This window comes from Typopeltis vanoorti, chromosome 5 (genome assembly GCF_054136105.1).
Source record: "Typopeltis vanoorti isolate ZY-2024b chromosome 5, IOZ_Tvanoo_1.0, whole genome shotgun sequence".
Lineage (NCBI taxonomy): Eukaryota > Metazoa > Arthropoda > Arachnida > Uropygi > Thelyphonidae > Typopeltis > Typopeltis vanoorti.
In genome coordinates, this window is record NC_143553.1 from 1,715,588 (window position 1) to 1,742,189 (window position 26,602).

A 26,602-nucleotide genomic window follows, 5' to 3' on the forward strand; every position below is an offset into this window, starting at 1 on the left:
ATTTTCCTCCAAATCAGCCTGTTACTTGTCAAGACTCCAACATTAACAGATCTTATATTTCTATCGTCTAAGGCACTTTGTACCATTTCAATCCACCTATATCTTGGTCTTCCTCTGGGTCGTTTTCCTACCAACCAGGCAGAGAACACTTGCTTTGTTAATCTTTCCTCGCATATTCCGTTTAAGTGACCATATCACCTGAGATTAGCTCTGTTAACGCATGCCTGCATGCTGACAATGTCTAGTTCTTTCCTAATATCCTTGTTTTTAATATGATATTGCCATTGATGCCATCTGTTCACGCCTCTAATCTTTCTCAGTACTCTCATATCTGCGTTCTCTAGTCTTTGATTAAGTGTTTTACTTCTGACCCAGCTCTCATATCCATAAGTTAAAACTGGTTTAAACACTGTCTTGTATACAGCTAATTTAGTGTCCTGACTAATTTCTCTCTTATTCCATATGAATTTATTCAATTGACTTCCTACCATACCAGCTTTGTTGACTCTGTTGTCTATTTCCATATTTAATTTACTATCTTCACTAAAAATCGTACCTAAGTAGCTGAAATGTTTTTCTTGTTCCACAGGTTCTCCATTCACAACACAGTTGATATTTTCAACGATTCTAACTATTTTCATTATTTTTGTCTTTTTACAACTGACCTTCATACCATATTTATTACAACAGTTATTCATTTTAGTCAGGGAATCTTGCAAACTTGTAGCGGATTTATTTAGAAGTATAACATCGTCCACATAAAGCAAAGAGCTGACATTAACATCTCCAATTTTGATATCATGTTTAATACCATTTTCCTTCATAATGTGATCCATATAGATAATGAATAACAGAGGGGATAATGTACATCCTTGTCTCACACCAGATTTAACATTAAACCATCTTCTGTACTTTCTTCAATTCTAACTGCCGACTTACAACTCAAATACAGACTAAGTATTGCTTGATATAATGCCCCATTGACACCATATAACTGTAGTATATTGAATAGCTTCTCTCTCTTGGCACCTTGTCATATGCCTTTTCCAGATCAACAAAACTTAAATATAGATCTTTGTTATATTCCAATGCTTTCTCAACTATTTGCCATAAAGTGAAGATCTGATCCTGACAGCCTCTATTTGGCCTGAATCCAGCTTGTTCTTCACCAAGCTTTTCTTCCACAATTTTTCTCAACCGTTTCTGAAGTGTACTGGTATAAATCTTGCCTGGAACACTCAGTAGGGATATACCTCTGTAATTCTCACATTCAGTTTTATTTCCCTTCTTATATATGGGTACTCTTAGAGCTCTACGCCAATCATCAGGAATTCGTCCCTATGTCCAGGCATTCTGAACTATGCAGTGCAGCCACCGTAAGACTTTGATACCACCATACTTAAGCATTTCTGGTCGAATATCATCTACTCCTGCTGCCTTTCCACATTTCAAGCCTTTTGTGGCTTTTTCTACTTCACGTATAGATATGTATTCCTGACTGTATGCCTGTTGAGTGTTTTTTACCACTGCTCTCACTGCTTGTTTCATTTAGCAATTTTTTTAAGTAATTACTCCACACTGCAAAGATATCTTTTTCTCCTGTTTTCATGTCACCTTTATCAGCTCTAACTCTCATTTTACAGCATTCTTTCTTCCATTTCTAAGCTTCTTCAACAACCTCCAGAATATCTTACCACTTTCTTGATCTTTATTTTCTATGTTCTTGCCAAAGTCCTCCCATGACTTTTGTTTAGCTAGTTTTACATACTGTTTAGCTTTCTTACATTTGTCTCTGTATTCTCCAAGAGCACAAGCTGACTTATTTGCCTAGAACTTTTGATATGCTTTCTTCTTTTCCTTCATTGCCTCTTTAACTTCCTGTGTCCACCATGGAATTCTGATTTTTCTATCCTTGCAGACAACATTACCATATGCCTCTCTGGCTGAATCTATCAGGGTTTTCTTCAAGGCTTGCCACTGAATCTCCAAGGTTTGGTTCCTGTTCTCAAACTCTTTCATTTTTTCTTACAGCTGCTCAACTTTTATTCGATTTAAAAGTTTCTTACATGTTATTCTTTTTATGAAATTCAGTTTTATCCTGCTCAAGACTAAATAGTGATCACTTCCAATTTCAAATCCTGTGTACATTCTGGTGTCCTGCACCAGGGTGAAAACATCACAATCAACAATAACATAGTCAATGAGACTTTCTTATTCCTTGCCTCTTCTCTCCATGTGAATTTGTGCACATTTTTATGTTGGAACATGGTGTAAGTAATAACTAGTCCATGTCTTGAGCAGAAATCTAACAGATATTTGCCATTATTATTAGCTTAGCTCTTTTCTCCAAATTTTCCCAAAATATTTTTGTGTCTGACAGTCATTTCCTACTCTGCTATTTAGATCCCCAACAAGGACCAACTTTTCCTTTTTCATTGTGTCTGTTGCTTTTTTTCTAAAGCATCAAAAAATTCCTCCACTTTTACCTTAGTAGAACCTTCTGTGGGAACATAGGCACAAATAAGTCTTATTGTCCAATTCCCCATTCTGATATTTGCCCACATCACTCTACTTGAGACTGCCTGCCATTCAAGAAGATTAACCTCGTATTTTGTGTTGAATACTATGGCTACCCCTTCTTTTCCTTGATTGTCATTGCCTGAATATAACATTTTGTATTTATTGCTCAGAAAGATCTCACCAGTTTTTGTCTTTTTTGTTTCAGTCACCCCTATTATATCAATCTGGTACTTATCTAATTCCTCAGCTAGTGCATTTCTTTGTCATTCAGGCTTATTATGTTGATAGTACCGATCTTTAACTCTGGTGATATTGAGTTGGGGGTGTGCTTTCAGATTTGTTCCAGTAGCTGACTTTTCGCTGTTCGCCCTGGTTCCCTGGGAAAACAATGAGGGCCTTGTTTAACCAGGCGACGCCCCAGTCTGCATGAAATTTTGTCATGTTGTACCATCATTTTGTATATTGGCTTAAGTCAATAAGAATACAATTTGGTTGGCTAAATCCCAAGAACCTGAAATGTTATCAGTAGTTATTGATCTTAATTGTATACCTAAAATATCAGCCTATGGTTCCACAAAATGTTCTGCTAAAGAAGAAGTTCAGATTTTTGAAAGTCATAGAAAATTGTCATTGTCTGTGAAAATACTAGTGGTGGTTTTGGTGGACAATAGATGCCGTTGGTGTAGTTGCAGCTTGTTGTATTTGGATTGAGCGATGTAGACACAGAGCTGAAGAGTAGGTACCTCCCTCGATGAGCCTTTGGACTCCCTGGAGGTGTCACGTAATAATAATAATAATAAAAGTGAAGTTCACATGAAGAAAAATTGTTGTTGGTGATTTAAACAGCAAAATAGAAAATTAATACCAGACATATAGAAATATTTTTGGAAAATTTGCAGAAAATGACAAAGCATATAATTTGATATTTTAAGGATACTTGTGACATAAAGATTGTATAATATAAGCATGTACACACAAGAAAGATATTTAATTAGCCAAATATTTCGGTCTGAAAATTGCAGACCATCTTCAGTGGCAATACAAGAACAGTTTTAAAATACAAGGTGGAATACTAACAATAGATCATTTATGAATAGAACAAGCTGCGTGATGTTATATCACTAAGTATTAAAGACAATTTTAAGCAGAGACATGATTGAATTAAACATATTAATTAATATTTTCAATACTTTTAAATAACAAAATTAATATGAATTAATGAGTTATCCTGATTAGACTTTCCCAGATTTTTGATACAGATATACAGTCATTCTGATTCAGGTTAGGATAATGGAGTAAACTCTCTACACTTTCTTTGAATAAACGTTTAAATTTATAGCGGGATCTATGTAAGAGACAAGTTTTTGACCAAAGGATGTTGTGGTTAGTTTCAATCCTGTGCTGAGCCAATCCAGATTTTTCGGGTTTGTTGTGATGAATGGAGGATTGGTGTTCTTGGATTCTTTTTTCTAGAGAGCATCCAGTTTGTCCAAAAGTGCTCTTCTCATCTATATTCCATCAACCATCCTTTTGGGTAAGATTAGATGACATCTTTACTGTATGGCCTCACAAGAAAGACTCCATACCTTCTTTTGTAAACAGTATCAGTTCCTCAAATCATTGTTTACTATGGAATTGGAAAAAAACAACGAGCTATCATTTTTAGACATTCTCCTCATCCGGTCACCTTCAAATACTCTCACAACTACTGTTTACAGGAAACCAACGTTCACGGGTCGTTATATTCTTAAAGAATCTGCCCATCATCCTTGTCAAAAAACAGGAATCATAAAATGTCTAATCAGAAGAGCCAAACTAATTGTTCTACTTCTGATTTTCTACAGAAAGAACTTTCTAGTATCCAACAGCACATGAAACTCAATGGCTTTTCTGAAAAGAGTACACAACATCTTCTCGATTCTTATAATCCACCACTTAGCAACAAAGATTCAATACATCAAGTTCCAATTCCATACATCTCCAGGATTTCAGAACCTATTTCAAGAATTCTGAAGAAATATGAGTTATTCACGTATTAACAAATTATCTTCCCATTTTCCTTCTTCTAAAGACAAACGCTCAATTATGTCTCTTCCTGGAGTTTATCAAATTCCCTGCAACTGTGATCTCTCGTATTTTGGACAAACTCGACGCTCTCTAGAAAAAAGAATCCAAGAACATCAATCCTCCATTCATCACAACAAACCCGAAAAATCTGGATTGGCTCAGCACAGGGTTGAAACTAACCACAACATCCTTTGGTCAAACACTCGCTTCTTACATAGATCCCGCTATAAATTTGAATGTTTATTCAAAGAAAGTGTAGAAGCCTTACTCCATCGTCCTGACCTGAATCGGAATGAATGTAATCTGTATCAAAAATCTGGGAAAGTTTAATCAGGATAACTCATTAATTCATATTAATTTTGTTATTTAAAATTATTGAAATTATTAATTAATATGTTTAATTCAATCATGTCTCTGCTTAAAATTATTTCTCTTTAATACTTGGTGATATAACATCATGCAGCTTGTTCTATTTATAAATGATCTATTGTTGGTATTCCACCTTGTATTTTAAAACTGTTCTTGTATTGCCACTGAAGATGGTCTGCAATTTTCAGACCGAAATATTTGGCTAATTAAATATCTTTCTTGTGTGTATGTGCTTATATTATACAAAGCATATATTGATAAATACTTGCTAGATTTCTGTCTCATGACGTGACTAGTCGTAACAAACACTGTATTCCAACATAAAGAAGTGAATAAATTCATACAGAGGGAACACACAAGAAATAAGAAAATATTGTCTGTGTTACAGTTGATATCTTCACACTGGTTCAGAACACAAGAACATATAGGAAATTTGAAATAAAGCAGGACAAAATGATATAATGAAAAGAAAATATGTATTAAAGTTGAGTAGCTTTCAATGGTGAACAGTAGTCTCAAATAATCAGATATTTTTTGAGAAAAAAAATTAAAAATTGTGTTTACCGGAACCAAACCTTGGAAAATCTGTAGAAAACACTGATACAGCAAGGTAAGCTTATTCATAAAGTTGTCTGCAAAAGATACAAAAAACCAGAATGTCATGGAGGATTCAAGAAGTTGAGAAACGGTCAAAGAAAATAAATCATATCAAAAGTTTTTGATAAGTCAAAAAGTGGTCTGCAAGGATACAGAGAAAAATATAAAACAGCTACTTCGTGTAATAGTAGCAAAACTGTTTTGCTACTCTTTTCAGATTACATCTGAAATTGAGGCCCGCTAAACAAAGTACCATCCTTTGGTTTACCTGTGACTTTCTTTAATTGAGTGGTGATTTTTCTCACTGGTCATTCATTATGTGCCATGGTGGATGGCTTCCTCTTCAAGCTTAACCAATAATGCTAGAGTGACTCAGGAATCTGTTCAATCACCAACATTCTTTCCTCTCTAGATAAATAACCCACACTCAGTCTTCACAAATTCTGTTAACAGTTTAATGATGATAGTATACTCCATTCATCCTACTCATTTGGCAAACCATACAGTGCTCAGTCATCCCAAGCTTTGAAATCATCTTCAGCCAGTGACTTAAACACTGATCTTCATACCATTCATCTATAGGGCAAGGACTTTAAGTTTTTCAGGAAATGACAACGTATAGTAATATATTAATTAATCCTCGGTCCATGTCGTTGTTTTCGATCAATGTAAACCACGGTGGTGTGAGTTTTGTGTCCGGGGCTTATTAAATGATGTTTTTATTGAATAATTAAGCTGGCATTCACAGAGCACATTGTTAATATAATCCAAAACATGGTACAGTCAATAACAATAGCAAAAAAAATTATTTAAATAATTGTTTCAATAAATAAACGTCGAAAAAGACTGAAAAATTATAAAAATTCATGTCTCCGCTTGTAATAGACCGAAACCCTTGTTTTGTTTTGTTTTAGTTTTGTAGGTAAATGTATGTACATTGATGCAAAATTGTATCTTTAAAAGGGTAAAAAAATGTATAAATGCATGAATTTTTTTATTTACATGATTTATTTAATAAAAATATTCATTTAAAATGTATCGTTTACGTTACTTGCAACAGATCGAATGTTTTGAGTATGCAAAACAATAATGTTCAAAATATCATCCGTTATAAGCAAACTCCATGTGTCTAATGGACAGCGAATATTTAACACATCTCCTGATGGAGACAGGAAATGCATTTGAATATCTGATGATCGACAACCACATGTTTCCAGAGCATTTGAAGACCACTTGTGACCATTTCTACCCTGAATGTAAGGTCTTCGTCCCACAGTTGGAGTAACTGGCCGCTCGAAGCTCTCTTCGTCAGTGGAAAAATTATTGCCTTCTTTTTCTGTTTCTAAGTGTTCATCTTCTTCTTCGGACACCTCGCTCTCAACATTATTAATGGGCTCACGCTCGCGGAGAAAATAAACAATCTCATTTGAATTGCGAAGAGCCATTTTTGGAGCTAAAAATGTCGAAAAATGAGCATTTCTCAAAAACGTTTTTTTTTTTTTTTTTTGGCAAAAATTGATGTAAAAATTTTTTTTAACACTTACCTCACCCTTCTTAGTCATTTTTGCACAAATATATCACCAGACACAGTAAAAAAAGGAAAAAGAGCACAAACTCGATATTTCATTTGTCACCCGTTGCACATTTTGGCAGGACTTTTTTGTCCTTCAGCAACTTCGAGGCCTCTTTACACCTGAAAGGACAAACCGAAACTAACGGACTACCAGTCTAGTTTGTTGTGCTCGCCTAAAGTTTTTTTTACCGCTATCACAGATGGTGCTACCTGTCCCATCTTAAAAGATATTACAACCAGTAGTTTTTGGCTGGACAAAAAAGTCCCACCGACATGGACTGAGGGTTAAAAAACTTTAATCAGTACCTTCCTATATTTCGGCAATGTTACATTGCCATCTTCTGGGAACATAAAACTATGATGAGTTTATGCATTCACTAACAGCAAGCAAATGAGGCTGAAGAAAGCAACTGAAGTTGGTCCAAGAGTCCTAAAGGTGCCCCTATCAGGCTAAATTGGGTTGTTTTGGCTTTTGGGCTAATGTTCTTAGGATGCAAGCTTCCCAAATTTGGTGCAGTCTCATGCACCCTAATTCGTTGAGATTTGGGAAGTTTTTTAGAGCTGAGGCTGATTCCAGGAATAATCTTTCATACTTATTTGCTGCGGTGTAGTAAAGTGGCTTTCTTCCAGCATATTCTGTGTCTGGTATCTAGTGCATGGTCAGCAAGTCCTGAGTGGCTGTATTGGTGAAACCGGATGTAGTCTTTGTGTTTGGATATCCTGATATTAGCTGTCTTGCCTGTTTGGCCACAGTAGAACAGTTTTCAACTGCAAGAGACCTGGTATACTCTACGTAGGTCTAGGGGAAGTGACTGGTCTTTGGTGGAGCAGATAATGGATGGCAATTTCTTATATGGTTTGTAACAGGTAGTCAGGTCATATTTTTTTAGGATTTTTGTTAGCTTTACAGACGTGCCCCGGATATAAGGAATGGTGATAGATTTAGTGTAATCTCTGTTATGAAGGAGGGGGGGGGTTGTAACCGTTGGCTAAGAAGGTGTTAAGGATATGGTTAAGTTTAGTAGTTAGGGCATTGTTATCTGAACAGATTAATTTATCCCTGTTATATAGAGTTTTTATAATCTCATATTGTTGTGAGGAAGGGTGGTGTGATTGCTGGTGAATGTATCTACCTGTATGGGTTGGTTTTCTGTAAACAGACAAAACCAGGTATCCATCAAGCTGGCTTGTAATCAGAGTGTCTAGGAAAGGGAGACTGTTGTTTTCCTTCTCCAAAGTGAACTGGATTCTGGGGTGTTGATTGTTTAAATATGTTAAGAAGGTGTGGAGTGTATCTAAGCCATGTGGCCAAATAACGAACGCATCATCCACATATCTTTGAGTGGGACATTTGTGAATAAGGAGGGGACATCAAAATTGACCATTATTGGTTGAGAAAACCAATAATTGTTGGAGTGAGAGGTTTTCTATACTGGCCTTTAAAGTGGGCTGAGTTTTTTATGGCAACACGCCTGGAGTATACCAGGTGTGTGTTGCCAATATAATGAGTGAGCACTTTGGCTAATGTGTGTGTGGGGGAAAATCGATGCCATCCACAATGGGATGTAATGGCACATTCTGCTTATGGATTTTTGGTAGTCCATATATTTGGAGGAGGGAGTTAGATTTGAAAGGTTTTAGTCTGCTAGTGACTAGCAGACTAAAACCTTTCAAATAGTATGTTACTTCCATAGACTAAGAAGTAACATTCTTAGGAACCTTTGGAGTGTTCTGATTCCAGTTCACTATGAACTCGGGATATTTCGTTTGACAAGGAAAATTCTATGAACAGATAGAGGGGACAGCCATGGGTTCTCTACTCTTTCTGCCCCTGGGCAACTTCTTTATGGAGACCTTTGAAGAAAAAATCCATAAACTCAGCTCCACAAAAAAAAAAAAACTGTTTGGCTACACTATGTGGATGATGTGTTTGCTTTTTGGCCACATGGTTTAAATACACTCCACAACTTCTTAATGCACCTAAACAGTCAACATCCCAGAATCCATTTCACGTTGGAGAAGGAAAACAACAACAACAGTTTCCCTTTCCTAGACACTGATTACACGCCAGCCTGATGGATCCCATATTACAAACCATATAAGAAATTGGCATCCGTTATCTGCTCCACCAAAGACCAGCCACTTCCCCTAGACCTACCTGGAGCTAAACAGGCAGGACAGCTAATACCAGGATATTCGAACACAAAGACTACATCCAGTTTCACCAATACAGCCACTCAGGACTTGCTGACCATGCACTAGATACCTGTCACAGAATATGCTGGAAGAAAGCCACTTTACTACACCGCAGCAAATAAGTATGAAAGAAGATTATTCCTGGAATCAGCCTCAGCTCTAAAAAACTTCCAAACCTCAACAAATTTGGGTGCATGAGACTTCCCCAAATTTGGAAAGCTTGCATCCTAAGAACATCAGCCCAACAGCCACGACAACCCAATTTAGCCTGCTAGGGGGCACCTTTAGGACTTTAAGACTCCAACTTCAGTTGTGATCTTCAGCCTCATTTGCTCGTTGTTAGTGATTGCATGCAATTATCGTAGTTTTATGTTCCCAGAAGATGGCATTGTAACATTGCCAAAATATAGGAAGGTATTGATTAAAGTTTTTTAAGTAATATTTAAGTCATGTTTACAAAAACATACAAAAATATTTTGGGAAAATTTGGAGAAAAGAGCAAAGCTAATAATAATGGCAAATATCTGTTGGATTTCTGCTCAGGACATGGACTGGTTATTACTAACACCATGTTCCAACATAAAAATGTGCACAAATTTACATGGAGAGAAGAGGCAAGGAATAAGAAAAGTCTCATTGACTATGTTATTGTTGATAGTGATGTTTTCTCCCTGGTGCAGGACACCAGAGTGTACAGAGGATTTGAAATTGGAAGTGATCACTATTTAGTCTTGAGCAGGATAAAATTGAATTTCATATTGAAAAGAATAACATGTAAGAAAGTTTTAAAGCGAATAAAAGTTGAGCAGCTCTCAGATGTGAGCTGTAGACTAAAATACACAAAGATTATTGAAGGAAAAATGAAAGAATTTGAGAACAGGAATCAAACCTTGGAGATTCATTGGCAAACTCTGAAGAAAACATTGATTGATTTTGCCAGAGAGGCATGTGGTGAGGTTGTTTGTAAGGATAAAAAAATCAGAACTCCCTGGTGGACACAGGAGGTTAAAGAGGCAGTGAAGGAAAAGAAGAAAGCATACCAAAAGTTCCTGTCAAATAGGTCAGCTTGTGCTCTTAGAGAATATAGAGACAAATGCAAGAATGCTAAACACTGTGTAAAACTAGCTAAACAAAAGTCATGGGATGACTTTGGCAAGAATATAGAAAATAAATATCAAGAAGGTGGCAAAATATTCTGGAGGTTGTTGAAGAAGCTTAAGAATGGAGGAAAGAGTGCTATAAAAGGAATTAGAGATGATAAAGGTGACATGAAAACAGGAGAAAAAGATATCCTTGAAGTATGGAGTAATTACTTTGAAAAACTGCTAAATGAAACAAGCAGTGATGACAGCACAGTGGTAAAAAATACTGACCAGACATGCAGTCAGTAATGCATATCCATACTTGAAGTAGAAAAAGCCATCAAAGGCTTGAAATGTGGAAAGGCAGCAGGAGTAGATGATATTCGACCAGAAATGCTGAAGTATGGTGGTATAAGAGTCTTACAGTGGCTGCACTGCATAGTTCAGAAAGCATGGACAGAGGGACGAATTCCTGATGATTGGAGTAGAGCTCTCATAGTACCCATATATAAAAAGGGAAATAAAACTGCATGTGAGAATTACAGAGGTATTTCCCTACTGAGTGTTCCTGGCAAGATCTATGCAAGTATACTTGAGAAACGGTTGAGAAGAATTGTTGAAGAAAAGCTTGGTGAAGAACAAGCTGGATTCAGGCCAAATAGAGGCTGTCAGGATCAGATCTTCACTTTACGACAAATAGTCGAGAAAGCATGGGAATATATCAAAGATCTGTATTTAAGTTTTGTCGATCTGGAAAAGGCATATGACAAGGTGCCAAGAGAGAAGCTATTCAATACGCTGCAGTTATATGGTGTCAATGGGACATTATATCAAGCAATACTTAGTCTTTATTTGAGTTGTAAGTCAGCAGTTAGAATTGAAGGAAGTACAGGAAGATGGTTTAATTTTAAATCTGGTGTGAGACAAGGATGTACATTATCCCCTCTGTTATTCATTATCTATATGGATCGCATTATGAAGGAAAGTGGTATTAAACATGATATCAAAATTGGATATGTTAATGTCAGCTCTTTGCTTTATGCGGATGATGTTATACTTCTAAATAAATCCGCTGCATGTCTGCAAGATTCTCTGACTAAATTGAATAGCTCTTGTAATAGATATGGTATGAAGGTCAGCAATAAAAAAACAAAGACAATGAAAATAGGCAGAATCATTGAAAATGTCAACTGTGTTGTGAATGGAGAACCTGTGGAACAAGTAAAACATTTCAGCTATTTAGGCACGATTTTTACTGAAGATGGTAAATTAAATATAGAAATAGACAACAGAATCAGCAAAGCTGGTATGGTGGGAAGTCAATTGAATAAATTCATATGGAATAAGAGAGAAATTAGTCACAACACTAAATTAGCTGTATACAAGACAGTGTTCAAACCAGTTTTAACTTATCGATCTGAGAGCTGGGTCAGAAGTAAAACACATGACCAAAGACTAGAGACTTCAGATATGAGAGTCCTGAGAAAGATTGTAGGCGTGAACAGGTGGCATCAATGGCAGTATCATATTAAAAATGAGGATATTAGGAAAGAACTTGACATTGTCAGCATCCAGGAATGCGTTAGCAGAGCTAATCTCAGGTGGTATGGTCACTTAAACAGAATGGGCGAGGAAAGATTAGCAAAACAAGTGTTCTCTGCCAGGTTGGCAGCAAAACGACCGAGAGGAAGACCAAGATATAGGTGGATTGATACGTTACAAAGTGCTTTAGACGATAGAAATATAAGAGCTGATAATATTGGAGTGTTGACAAGTAACAGACTGATTTGGAGGAAAATTGTAGATAGGAAATTAATAATGATGTAATTTTTTTCATGTAGTACTATCATATCCTGTACACCCCTTGAGGGTACATGGCAGGAATTTGATGATGATGATGTAACCAATGTATAAGTTTTTTCTACAAGAACATAGGGTAAGGAGAACTAGTCATCTAATGTCACCAAAACACGGTCTTTTCTCTTGCAAAAAAAAAAAAGATCTTGATCACATCGCCTTACCCTCAATAATACACACATCACCAAATCTCTGCTTGAATTACCATTTACCTCAGCCTCTCCTGACACATTACGTTTATCACTTCTTAAAAAATAGTCATTCTCTTTGAGTCAGGATGTTGTTTTTCCCACCCAGCTACTAACCCTATACAAATCCCAAACCTTCCCATCCTTAGAATACTACTGACATGTTTGGAGTGGACCTGTTTCCATGTTGTTGGGTAGATGCCAGTTGAATAAGATAGATTGAAGAGGCTATACAGGATAGGTGTTAATTCTGAGACACAGTTTTTTAACACAATAGGTGGAATACCATTAGGACCAGATACCTTGTTTGTGTTCAGGTTTTCTGATTTCTTTTTGTCGGAAGACTATGGGAGTGCTGAAGGGATCTGTTCTTTGTGGAGTGGAGGGAACTTGGCTCAGGTCATCAATACAGGAATTGGAAGAGAAGAGTGATACAAGTAAGTTGGCCCTGTCTTTTGGTAAGGTGAGACTGATGGAAACCTGGGTGGGCAGAAGATGCGGCCAGAGGCCTTGGCAAGGGACCAGAAGAAGCGACTGCCATTTGTGCAGGAGACGAATTTGCTGCATTTGGCCAAAGGCTGACTTGGATTGGTGATGACTTGTACAACTGTTGCAGGCTACACTATAGGCAGAGAGGGCAGCTGGGGTTTTGTTAATAGGTTTTCATCGATGGATTCTAATATGTAATTAACCAATTTTCCTCGATACACCGTCTTTAAATTTTTTATTATCCCCATGTCCATTGGTTGCACTAAGGATGTCGTATTAGGAACAAAAAATTCCAGCCTTATATTTTTTAGATTATCTAAATGAGGGTGTGCAGCACAATTATCGAGAAGCAAAAAATTTTCCTCTGCTTACATTGTAATTCTACATCCCAACTCGTAAGCCAATTCCAAAAAATTTCAGAAGTCATCCACGCATTACTATTGGAATGGTACTCTACTGGTAAATTCTCTATTCTTAACCCCTTAAAGCATCGAGGCTTAGCATTTTTTCCTACGATTAGTAGTTTTCGTTTATCCGTACCCGACATATTTGCATAGCATAACACAGTAATGCGGTCCATTATACCCTGACAGTGCAATGTGCTTATAACACAGGGAGCTGTCTGGCATAGTACGATAATAGAGGCCGGTTTCATCAGCATTGTAAATATCATCTGAACAGAAATTCTCTAAAAAAGTAAGGATTTTAGTATTTTGCCATTGTTCAGCACTTACATTGTCGGCACTGCCCTTTTCGTCGTGCACTTTTTTAAATTTGATATTGTGTCTCACTTTCTATCGAGACAACCAACCAGCAGTTGCTTTAAAATCATTGTGGTCCAGCTTTATAGTGCTCTCCTCTGACTTCGCCTTCAACACTGGGCCGCTGATATTCACGCCTCGCTTGCTAACTATAGAAAACCATTGATCTAATGCTTCTTCGACGTCTGGATCCTTTCCATCACGTTTTCTTTTGGATGTTTCTGGAATTTCTTTCTGTAATGTCCACTCCTCACGCAGTTGATTTTCTTGTTGTAGGAGACGCGCTATGGTAGATTTTGGTACACCAGTTATATCAGCAAGTCTACGATGGCTTGTATTTAATGGCTGGCTTTTAATTTTATCCAGCAAAGCAATTTTACTTGAAAGTGTAAAATCATTTCTTGGCATCTTGGCAAAGATTTAAAAATTTTAAATAAAATTGACACAATAAATCGATATTGCTAGGTACAGTACATAGTAAGGGTAGATTCTTAAGTAGATGCATACTTGCCAGACACACGACGAAAGATAACTGATTCGCATCACGCAAGTGTTGCCAAATATTAGTGTATGTAGTGTTGCCATATTTTCAAAAAATCCTTAAAATATATCAAAAATTGCTAAATTCTTTTTCAGCTACTGTCCCAATTAAGCGTTTAAATTATGTATTAATATGTTGGTTTGGTTCCATTCTTTGAGATTTGGCCCAAAAAAGCGGCTTCCCCAACTAACCGGTGGCCTAATTAAACTGAATCGACTGTATGTATATGTTTTTAACTATTTTGTGTTTTGATATTGCAGCAAAAGTGCATTTCTTTCTATTGTAATTCATTGTGTTTCATGAGGAAGAGTTAAAATGAAGTGGGGCATGCAGTGAGAGGTGACAAACTCCCAAACATATTGCCCACACAAAAAGGTAGTCAGTCTGCTGTCCATATGTGGCTTCAACAGTTCCCCCTTGTAGCCACAGTATTTGGTCTCCCTTCAGTCACGAAATGGCAAAATACATGGTTGCAGGATGTTTTGCTAGCTGTTCAGGAAGCCTCCCAGTTCATTACTTCCTGGTTTGTTCCATGTACTAACCAGCGGCCAGCCTGCAGAACTATTTTACTGATCTACCCTCGAATGGGGGGGAGAGTCTGGGTCCCCGACAGTGAGATTCGTATATCTTTGAGGGTATCATTCTCACTGCATGTGGGAAGAGGGGCATCAGAAACTGAAACCCTTGCTCTAGTTACCAAACATGGCTGCAGCCACTTCAGGCCTCCAAGGTAGTGGTGGTATTAGTTACTTAACCCCTAGGTGTTTGAGTTGACATTTCCTTCAACTAGGGAAGATATGCCTTTACAGCAGCAATGCTCACCAGAGTCCTGTTTGTAGAAACAGGCTATATTGCTGGAAGGTGGGAGTGACTTGACTGTGAGAGGCTATATATTGTGCATCGACATCCCTTTAGTACTATTTGAATATCATCAAGAGTTGGTTGGGTGCAAAATAACTTCTTTAATATTAAAAAATATATTAAAAATTAAAGAATATACATAAGAGAGTTTAAGAATCATCTGATGTAGAACTTTAACTGACTGTGAGCTTTCCCCGTGGTTTAATGAAACAATCTAAAATCTTATGACTGTGTTGATTTGTTTTCAAGAGTACCAGACAGCTCTTGGCTGCTCTATATACATGATATATTTGTTATTTGGCCACAATGGCTGTAATCCCCAGAAAATAGATAAAATACTAAATGTTCTCCTCAATTAACCCAATAATAAAAACCTGAAAAGAAATATTCAATTGTTTGCTGATGATGCAAAATTAGGTAGAGTAATAGTTAAGCAATAAGGTTACTTGACTATTGAAGAACACATTAACCATTGAGGTTTCTTGGGGATGAGGAAGTGGTGGAGAGGATTCAGAGGCTATTGGCCTGTGGAATGTTCTCTATGAGGATAGATTGAGGGTGTGTGGATTGCAGAAGTTGGTTGATAGGAGAAAAAGAGGGGATATGATAGAAACGTTTAAGTTGCTTAGAGCGTTTTATAGGATAGATGCAGGGGAAAATGTATCAGCACTTGGCTATAGGGGACCAGAACAAGGGATCATCCCAGGAAATTGAATAATGGTGTGGTTAGCAGGCGTGTGGGGACTAGATTTTTTGCTTCAAGAGTTGTGTGAATGGAATGGGTTGCCAGAGTCAATTGTGAGTGCTTTGTCTGTTAATGGTTTAAGGAGAAATATGTTAGATTGGGTCTCCTGAATTGAATATTTGGATTCCATGGAGGTGTCCATATAATAATAAATCGTGCCCTTCCCTTTGATAATACACAAGACCACAGCAAAACTGTAACTATCCTATACAATCAGGGCAAATCTGAAAGGATGTCCAGAATGCATAATAAATGAGTTTCAAACTCCACTTAAACCATATATGAAACTGGCAACCCTCATCTGTTTACCAAAGGACAAACTTTCTCCTTTTTCACATCCAGGAGTATATGAAGTGCTGTGCTCTGTACTTGTGATTTGGATTACTATGGACAGACAGGAAGATCTATTGACATCTTCCTTGAAGAACATAAGAAGTTCATTCAACATCATTATGGCAAGTCATGCCGAGCAGAGCATGTCTTGGACACCCATTCACACAGAATTAGATGGAAGAAAACACAAGTGATAGACAGACATCATTACAAGTCAGAGAGATTTTTTGGAATCAGAAACAGCTTTAAAACATTCCCTAAACCTCAACAAGTATGGCTGTATCAATTTACCAAAAATCTGGGAGACAGTAATTTAAGATCAAATTAATACTTGTTTATCTCTCTCTCTCTCTGTAAACAATAGATCAGCAATTAAGACTTAGTTCTTTATGCTGTTGTCCATTACAATTTTAAACTGTTCCTGCTATATAAAAACTGAACATGAACTGCCAACACATTAGCTTGTCTATCTACCAATATCTATTTCTCGTGGAAAGGCTTAGACGTTGGTTATGTATTTTTTACTAAGTAATTTAAGGAAACTACAATGTCAACTAGGATATACATTAAAATAAATTTTAATATACTTCAATATTTCAGCAACGTTACGTTGCCATTTTCAAGAAACTTAAGAACAAGATGTGCACGCAGGCACAACAAACAGTAAATTATTTCTCCTAAAGTCCTGATGGTGCCCCCTAGCAGGCAATGTTGGTATTCTTGGGCGATTGGGCTGAAGGTCTTCTGATGTAGGTTTCCCAAATTTGAGGCAGTCTCATGCAGCCAAATTTGTTGAGGTTTGGATTGTTTCTTAGGGCTGAAGCTGATTCCATGAAAAGCCTTTCATATTTGTATTTACTATGGTGTACTATTGTGGCTTTCTTCCACTGTATTCTATGGCAGGTATCCAACGCATGGTCAGCAAGACTAGAGTGGCTGTATTGGTGAAACCGGATGTAGTCCTTGTGTTCTGAAATTCTGATATTGGCTGTCCTGCCTGTTTGGCCAAAGTAGGACAGCTTACAGCTGCAAGGGACTTGGTATACACCAGGTAGTTCTGGGGGGGGGGTTGGTCTTTATTAGAGCGGATAAGGGATGCCAATTTTTTATATGGTCTGTAACAAGAAGTTAAGTCATGTTTTTTTAGGATTTTTGTAATTTTTTCTGAGGTGCCTCGGATATAGTGTATGGTGATGGATTTAGAGTAATCCTTGTTGTGGGGGGGGGGGGGTTGTGGTTTACTGGTTTCAATATTTTTTTGGGGGGATAGCCATTGGCTGAGAATGTGGTTTAGTTCTGTGATTAGGGCATTGTCATTTGAATAGATAAGTTTAGCCCTGTTGTGTAGTGTCTGAATGACTCCATATTGTTGCAAAGAGGGCCTGTATGGGTGGGTTTTCTATAGACTGAGAAAACCAAGGTTCCATCAGGCTGGCAGGTGACTAGTGTGTCTAAGAAAGGAAGGCAGTTGTTTTTTTCCTCTTCCAGGTGAATTTGATTCTGGGGTGTTGGTTGTTAAATGTGTTAGGAAGGAGAGGATCCATCGGAGCCATGTGGCCAAATAGCTAACACATCATCAACACTACCAATATCTAGTACTATGTTACAGTTGACTCCGACTGTAGCAAACACCATTATAACAAACTACTAAAAAGTGTTAGTCACAGTGCTATTTTAAAGGAAATTCACTAAAGAAAACAATTAATTACAATGGGTTTTTTTTCCCCTATTTGTTGTAATGAGAGAAAGAAATAAAAAAATTCATTATAGCACACTCCTTCTATGGTCATACAACTTGGCTTTAGTGAGATTGATTATATTTGTGTGTGGTTTGTTTTGTAAGTCTGTGGTATGTTGGATCACCATATAAGTTTTCAACAAATTGCCTTCTCATTATTCTAAGAGGAAATTTCTATTGAAAAAATAGAAAAGTCACTTGCAAAAACTTTTTTGGTTGTTATTGCAAACAGAAAATTGAATTTTATGCTAACAAGTGGTGATTCTTCAAAACAGTAATTTTGTTTGATTTATATCGTATGGCTATAAGTTGTTAAAACTGATCATTAATTGGTGTTGTATCTTCATTAAATTCATTGTGTATTTTCTTATTATATGATCAGTTAATTGTTTATTTATCTTATTTACTTTTAATAGGATGAAATACTTATTTAAACCATCTCCTGGAGAGCAGCATCCTGATCATGTATTTTATAGAAGACTGTACCCAAAAATAATCCAAGACATTGAGGTAAGTTGTATTTAGTAAAAAGGGGGTAGAAAAATACTATTACTCTTAAAATTTTTGATTTTCAAACTTTCACATTGCCTGGAAATAAAAACGTTTTTGCATTCATGCATATCAGTATAAAATGCATACATTTAAAGAATGTACAAGACAACATAAATGGTACATTTTTGCTGTTCTGAAATTGTAAAAGGACAGGGGATGGAGGGTAAAGAATGTTTCATAGATTGATTACAAGAATATGGGAAAAAGGATCATGGCCTAGAGACTGAAAGAAGTCTGTTTTCATACTACTGTACAAGAAGGGAGATATGAAGCATTATATGTACTATAACTAATAGATTAAATTGATGACAAATTGATTTTGCTTGCATGACAGATTAAACTAATAGTTTAATCTGTCATGCAAGTAAAATTGTATTACAGATCATTCTAGATAGGATTGAGGCCAAAGTTGAAGCAGAAATGCCTGAGGAGCAAGCAGGTTTTAGAAAGGCAGGGGCACCAGATATCAGATCCTATGCCTTAAGTGTAAAGAATTGAGGTTCCCTATGATAATGTGTTTCATGCACTACTCCAGAGCTTTTGACTGTGTTCGGCATATGAAATTGTGGGAGATAATGAATAGAATGGGTTTTCCTCAACACATCATCAGGTTGATAGCTAATTTGTACAGTGAGCAAGAAGCCATTGTAAGAACAGGTGTTGGATTAACTGATTGGCTTTGGGTCAGCAAGGATGCCAACTTTCTCTTTACCTGTTTAGTATTTATGCTGAGGACATCACACATGTAACATTGGATGCGCTTAACACAGGAATTAAGATAGGTGGCAGATTGATCAGTAATCTGAGGTATGCTGATGATACAGTACTCCTTTGTAATGACAAGGAAGAACTAGGACGAATCCTGTACAAAAGTTAATGAGATCAATAAGAACAGAGGACTTCAATTCAATCCTAGTATGACAAAGATTATAGTTCTCAAAGGAAATATAGACAGGGAAGCTCCTGAGAAACGTGTGCATTAACGGAGAAAGAATTGAGGAATAGATTGGATTGGAGAGAGGAAAAGAAGCATGGCAAGATGGAAGTGGAATTTATACAGTTGCTAAAGGATAATCTTGAAACATTTATAGAGGAACCAGGGCTTTGAGAGTGTTGGATTTGGTAATAGTATCAGAAGATATATAATCAAGGTAGAGACTCTGCCTTCAATCTGGGAGAGTGGCCATGCAGTCTTTTTCTGGGAAGTTGCTAAACATGTGGAATTCTCTGTCAAGAAAGGATTTATGTTGAACTATACAGCTGATAATTATGAGAGACTTAGAAGGCATCTTGAAGCAGCACCATGGCTTGAAAAGCTACAAGTAAGGAATGTGAGTAGTGCATGGGAAATGGTCAAGGATTGTTTGAGAGTAGCAGTGTCAGACTGTACCAAGGTCATGAAGATAAAACCAATAGGAATTAGGTGGATGAGTAGAGATATAAAGCAAGAGCAGCAGCAAAAAAAAAAAAAAAAAAAAAAAAAAAGATGTGATTTTGCAGTTGATGACGTGACAGAAATGCATGTCTAAATTGAGGTAGATGAATAGAAGTTTATGCCCCAGACCAATCATATGAAAAGGAGGAATATAGTCAATTTCATGAACAAGAAGAAATCAGTCAAACAAGTATAAGAGATATACTGATTATTATGGGAGATTTTAATGCAAAGATTAATCAGTACTCTGAAGATAAAGCAGAAGTAATGGAAAATTTGGGAATGCGGAGATGAATGAGAGAGGAGAGGACTTGATTTTAATCACAAATACCTAATTCTACCACAGGCCACAGCACAAATACACTGGACATCACCAAACAATGAAATCAAAAACTGTATAGACTATATAATCATGAATAAGAACATTCGTTCCAAAATGTCAATACGTTAAAAAAAAATATTAGTTCATGGATACAGCCCATGAACTAATATCAGCCAAACTAAAAATCTGTTTCAAAAGAAAGAGAATAAATCATCAAAAACAAAAGAAGATAGACATCTCAAAATCAAAGATAGCTTGGCCAGATCTAACTATCAGAGAACATTGAAAGAAAAATTAAATATTATTGCTTTAGATACATTCTTAGAGTCTTGGAAAAAAGGTAAAGAAATTATTAAAGAAAACAGCAACAAAACACCTGGGCTACCAGACAAGAGTAAATAAAGATTGGCTTGCACCAGAGATTTTTGAACTTATGGGAGAGAAAAAGAATATCCAAAACTAACCTCTCGAAGGAAGATAATGAAGAAAATAGAATGTTATACAAAAATTTGAAAAAAGAAATAGACAAAAAATGCAGATTAGTAAAAATCACATATTTAGAATGAAAAACAGGAACGTGTGGAGAAGCATACAAAAAACATGTCTTCCAAGACCATTTATGAAGTAGTTAAATAGATAACTAGAACATACTCACCAAACTCAGTTTCAATATTGCAAAAGGATGGAACCACAACAAGTAGCAGTGAAACAATAAAAGAAATATGGACTAATCGTTTTAAAGAAACATTTGCAGCTGAAGAAAACATAGATCAAGATGCCTTCAACCCAGAAGAAACTTCTGACACAAAAGACATCCTAAATGAAGAAATACATAGAGCAATCAAACAAATGAAAAATTATAAAACACCAGGCATAGGCAACATTCAAAAAGAACTTCTGGAAAAGGGGGGAGAAAGGATAATATATTACCTAAGGAAACTGTTCAACAAAATACTATAGGAAGGACATTTACCAACAGAATGGAGAACAGGTCATACCCATCCACAAAAAAAGAGATGTTAGATCCTCCATTAACTATAGACCTATCACCCTTCTAAGCCACTGCTATAAAATATTTATCAGGTTTCTTCAGAACATAGTTAAATATTTCTATGAAGAACATATGGAAGAAGAGCAAATGGGATTTAGAAATAGAAGCACAATAGATGCAATTTTCATATTAAACAGATTAGCAGATCTTATGAGAGACAAAAAGAAAAAACTACTGCTCTTTTATTGACGTCAAACAAGCTTTTAACTCTAAACAGAAGCAAACTCATTAAAATTCTGGAAAGCAATGGATTTGACAAATTCCTATTAAATTGTATCAAGAATTACTATTCAGAAACACAAGCAGTAGTGAAATACAAAATCATAGAAACTGATCAAATAGCAATTTAAAAAGGAGTTGTGCAAGGCATTGTCACCACATTTATTCAACCTGCACCTAAAAGAAGTAGTAGACAAAGGACTACAGATGTGTGAAGTCATAACTGTAAATGGAAGAAATATAACACATTTAAAGTATGCTAATGACATAGTTATTACTACAGACAATCAAGAAAAATTAGAAAATATCCTGACCAAGCTGCATCAAACAATTAACAAAATAGGCAAGGACACTGAAAATATTGGCTGCATCCTGAATGGTGTACTTAATGAACAGTTAGCATTCTGCTGTTTAGTTACAATTTTTAGCAGTGATCACAAATTAAATATCAAAAGATATATTTCAGTGATTACACCACATTTTTTATTATCCAGTTATACAAAATACTGGAATAATAGTTCCCGACAAGTTTCGTAAATCGTAGGATTTACATCTTCAGTGGGTAAATAGTATAACTTAAAGTTTAAACAAGAGAATTAATAAATACAAATCATAACCGTCTGGCTATTCATTAACTCAAATAACAAAATGCAGATATAAAACGTTATTGACATTGAACAATACTGGACGATGTCACGTGTTCTTGTTCTCGTTCATACAGTCCGAGCTCAGATTGAGGTAGATTTTTTATTAGAGCTGACCACACTTGATGGAGAATTAAACCTTGATTTTTATTGCATTGGGTTGGGTTTTTTAGCATATTAGCAGCCTCTTTAAATTTTCTTATATAACTGTTGTTTTCTATTATGACATCATCATTTTTTGCCAGAGTACCTCGTGTCCAGTGGAAGTGGTATGGAAAGCAAGACCCGTTTTTTGTTCTCTTTTTTATTGTAAGCCTTTTTGGTGTTCAGCCATGCGTATTTCTCCAGATCTTCCTGTCTGTCCTACATAGCAAATCCCGCAAGAGCAATGGATTTTGTAGATTCCTGGTTTTTTAAGAGGATGATGAGGTGGTTTGGGTGGATGTAGGAATCTTGAGATTTTTTCCGTAGGAAGGAAGGCTACTTTTATGTTGTGTTTGTTCATTAATTTGGCTAGCTTCTCTGTAACATTTTTGATATAAGGAAGCGAGATTGCGTTTTTGTAATCCTGTTTTATTGTGTTGTTAGTTCGAGGCATTTTAAGGATTCTCTTGATGGTTTTTGTTTCATATCCATTCTGTTGGAGGATTTGTGTTAAGTATTTTAGTTCTTCATTATCTTTCTTGTGTGCTGGAGATATTGTATGCTTGTCTCGAAGAGTTTTAATTAAGCTTATTTTTTGTGAAGGATGGTGGTGTGAGGTTGCATTTAGAAATCTTCCAGTGTTTGTCGGCTTCCTATATACTGAGAAGGAGAGTTTACTTTCTTCATTAACTTCTAATAGAATATCCAGAAAAGGAAGTTTTTTATTTTCTTCTTGTTCTAAAGTGAATTTTATGGTGTTGTGCAAATTGTTGAGATAAACTTTGAAATTGATAAGTTCGTCTGTTGTTCCATTGAATATAATGAAAATCCACATAGCGTAGCCATATTTTTGTTTTTTTATGGTAATTGTTAAGAGCATTGTTTTCAAATTTTTCCATAAATAGGTTTGCTAATACCGGTGATAATGATGAACCCATGGCCAATCCTTCTTTTTGTTCCCAGATTCTGTCTTGATAGGTGAAAAAAGTATTGTTTATACAATGCTTAAAAAGATTTAAGATGTCCGGAGGGAAGAGGTCTTCTAGGAGATTCAAAATTTCTTGTCTCGGGATGTTTGTAAACAAGCTGATAATGTCTAGACTTGCTAAGATGAGTAAATAGTATAACTTTAAGTTATACTATTATTCCCTGAGGATGTAAATCCTACAATTTACGAAACTTGTCGAGAACTATTATTTCAGTATTTTGTATAACTGAATAATAAAAAATGTGGTGTAATCACCGAAATATATCTTTTGAACCAATTAGCCACAGAAGTCTACGCCTGCAATTACAAATTTACTGTGAGTGCTTTTGGCATAAAGTTCTACAACTAGAGAAACTACGCATTAAACATCTCAACTTCATTAACCATCTAATTTTCCTCATCCGATGCAGAGATAACGAAGTCATCCCGAAATTCATCAAAATCAAACGCATATTCCATACAAACAAGGCCTCCAGAATTTATCATAAAATGGAACTAGCTTTTCTAAGAGAAAGAATTACAGTCACTAGAGCTGAATTAGCATTAATTAGTAATAACACTTTTTCTCTTCATAATGAACCGACCACATCTCTTCCATCCTACCTATGGAACGACATCGATAGTATCACATTCAACAAAGCAATAGTGATCTCAGAACAAAAGAAACCTACATTAATTCATAAGTTCAGCTTACTCCTTCAGAAGAAGGAAATACATAAAAAACAACTAGATCATTCAAAAGTAGTTATTAACCTTTCTTCGAGAGTCCTAACAAAAGAAGAGAATAACCTTTTACTTAAGGGTTTTAACTTCACCTTAACCCCACGTTTCCTACCAAAAATTGATATCATAGCACAAATAGAAAAAGGAATTAGAAATCTACTGGACAACACGGCAGATCTTATCCGTATAGAAAGTACAGCTTTACTATTAAAAAGCAGATTACCTCATAGGAATCTACCTTACAATGAATATGCTTGCCTTAAAAAGTTAAAGGATGACAAAAATATTGTCATAATCAAAACGGATAAAGGCAACGCAACTGTCGTTGTAAATGCTACAGAATATGATAACAAAATGAAAAGTCTCCTGGAAGATACCAACACCTACAAACCCTTAGACAGAGACCCGACTTAGCATACACACAAAAAAAACAAATGATCTAATTAAAAAAAGTGCCTCTCTGGACGGAAGACTTAAAAAATACTTACAATCAAAACAATATATAGAACACCATATATTCTTGATACCAAGAATATATGGTGTTCCAAAGATCCATAAGACAGATATACATTTAAGACCAATAGTAGATGGAAGAGATTCACCGACTTCCAACTTGGCAAAATACCTCACCAACATGATCTCACAACATATAGGAAAAACATCTTCCTTCATAAAAAAAAATAGTAAACATTTCATAGAAAAAGTGAAAGATATACATATTGGTCCAACAGACATCTTAGCAAGTCTAGACATTATCAGCTTGTTTACAAACGTCCCAAGACAAGAAATTTTTAATCACCTAGAAGACCTCTTCCCTTCGGACATCTTAAAGCTTTTTAAACATTGTATAAACAATACTTTTTTCACCTATCAAGACAGAATCTGGGAACAAAAAGAAGGATTGGCATGGATTCATCATTATCACCGGTATTGGCTAACCTATTTATGAAAAAATTTGAAAACAATGCTCTTAAGAATTACCATAAAAAACCAAAAATATGGGTATGCAATGTGGATGATATTTTCATCATATTCAATGGAACAAGAAGAAAATAAAAACTTCCTTTTCTGGATATTCTATTAGAAATTAATGAAGAAAGTAAACTCTCCTTCTCAGTATATAGGAAGCCGATAAACACTGGAAGATTTCTAAATGCAACCTCACACCACCGTCCTTTACAAAAAATAAGCTTAATTAAAACTCTTCGAGACAAGCATACAATATCTCCAGCACACAAGAAAGATGTAATGAAGAACTAAAATACTTAACACAAATCCTCCAACAGAATGGATATGAAACAAAAAACCATCAAGAGAATCCTTAAATTGCCTCGAACTATCAACACAATAAAACAGGATTACAAAAACGCAATCTCACTTCCTTATATCAAAAATGTTACAGATAAGCTAGCCAAATTAATGAACAAACACAACATAAAAGTAGCCTTCCTTCCTACGGAAAAAATCTCAAGATTCCTACATCCACCCAAACCACCTCATCATCCTCTTAAAAAACCAGGAATCTACAAAATCCATTGCTCTTGCAGGATTTGCTATGTAGGACAGACAGGAAGATCTGGAGAAATACGCATGGCTGAACACCAAAAAGGCTTACAATAAAAAAGAGAACAAAAAACGGGTCTTGCTTTCCGTACCACTTCTACTGGACACGATGTACTCTGGCAAAACACGACGATGTCATACATAGAAAACAACAGTTATATAAGAAATTTTAAAGAAGCTGCTAATATGCTAAAAAACCCAACCCAATGCAATTAAAATCAAGGTTTAATTCTCCATGTGTGGTCAGCTCTAATAAAAAATGTACCTCAATCTGAGCTCAGACTGTATGAACGAGATCAAGAACACGTGACATCGTCCAGTATTGTTCAATGTCAGTAACGTTTTATATCTGCATTCTGTTATTTGAGTTAATGAATAGCCAAACGGTTATGATTTGTATTTATTAATTCTCTTATTTAAACTTTAAGTTATACTATTTACCCACTGAAGATGTAAATCCTACGGTTTACAAAACTTGTCGGGAACTATTATTTCAGTATTTTGTATAACTGAATAATAAAAAAATGTGGTGTAATCACTGAATTATATCTTTTGAACCAATTAGCCACAGAAGTCTACGCCTGCAAATTAAATATCGACATAGACATAGAATTAGGAAAGCCAATTCAAGGGAGCAAACTGAATAAATGTAGTTAAAACACCAATTTGAACTTATGGATCTATTAGTTGGATTAGAAATAAAACAGTTTTTAAAACACTGGAGGCCACAGACCACCGGCCTGGTTGGCTGAGTGAATTAGCATACCCACTCTCTAACCAACAAGCTGTGAGTTCAAATTCCACCCTTGGGCATGGATGTTTGTGATTGTCATTAGATGGCAGATACATTTCATCACCCAGTGTGAGACCACTGTCTCGTTTATTAGAAGCCAGGAATGACTCGAAAAAGTTCCATATTTGGTCTCTAGAGCAGTTTCTGGATATAAAAAATACATAAAATTAATTTTAAAAAATAAGGAAAAAATCATTAGCCACACACATTACAAATGTGATATAGGATTATAGTGAAAACCTTTCGTGTGT

The 26,602-nt window shown here is 35.9% G+C and overlaps 1 protein-coding gene across 2 annotated transcripts in view; it reads left to right on the forward strand.

Moving 5' to 3' along the window:
• The window catches only part of LOC150106184 (beta-TrCP-like), a 157,517-nt gene that overhangs the window by 35,450 nt on the left and 95,465 nt on the right, over positions 1-26,602 (forward strand). For both annotated transcript variants that reach the window (XM_090392215.1, XM_090392216.1), the window contains exon 4: positions 18,334-18,427. In XM_090392215.1, the coding sequence (XP_090248341.1) occupies positions 18,334-18,427 (94 nt within the window). The remainder of the gene's footprint in view (positions 1-18,333; positions 18,428-26,602) is intronic.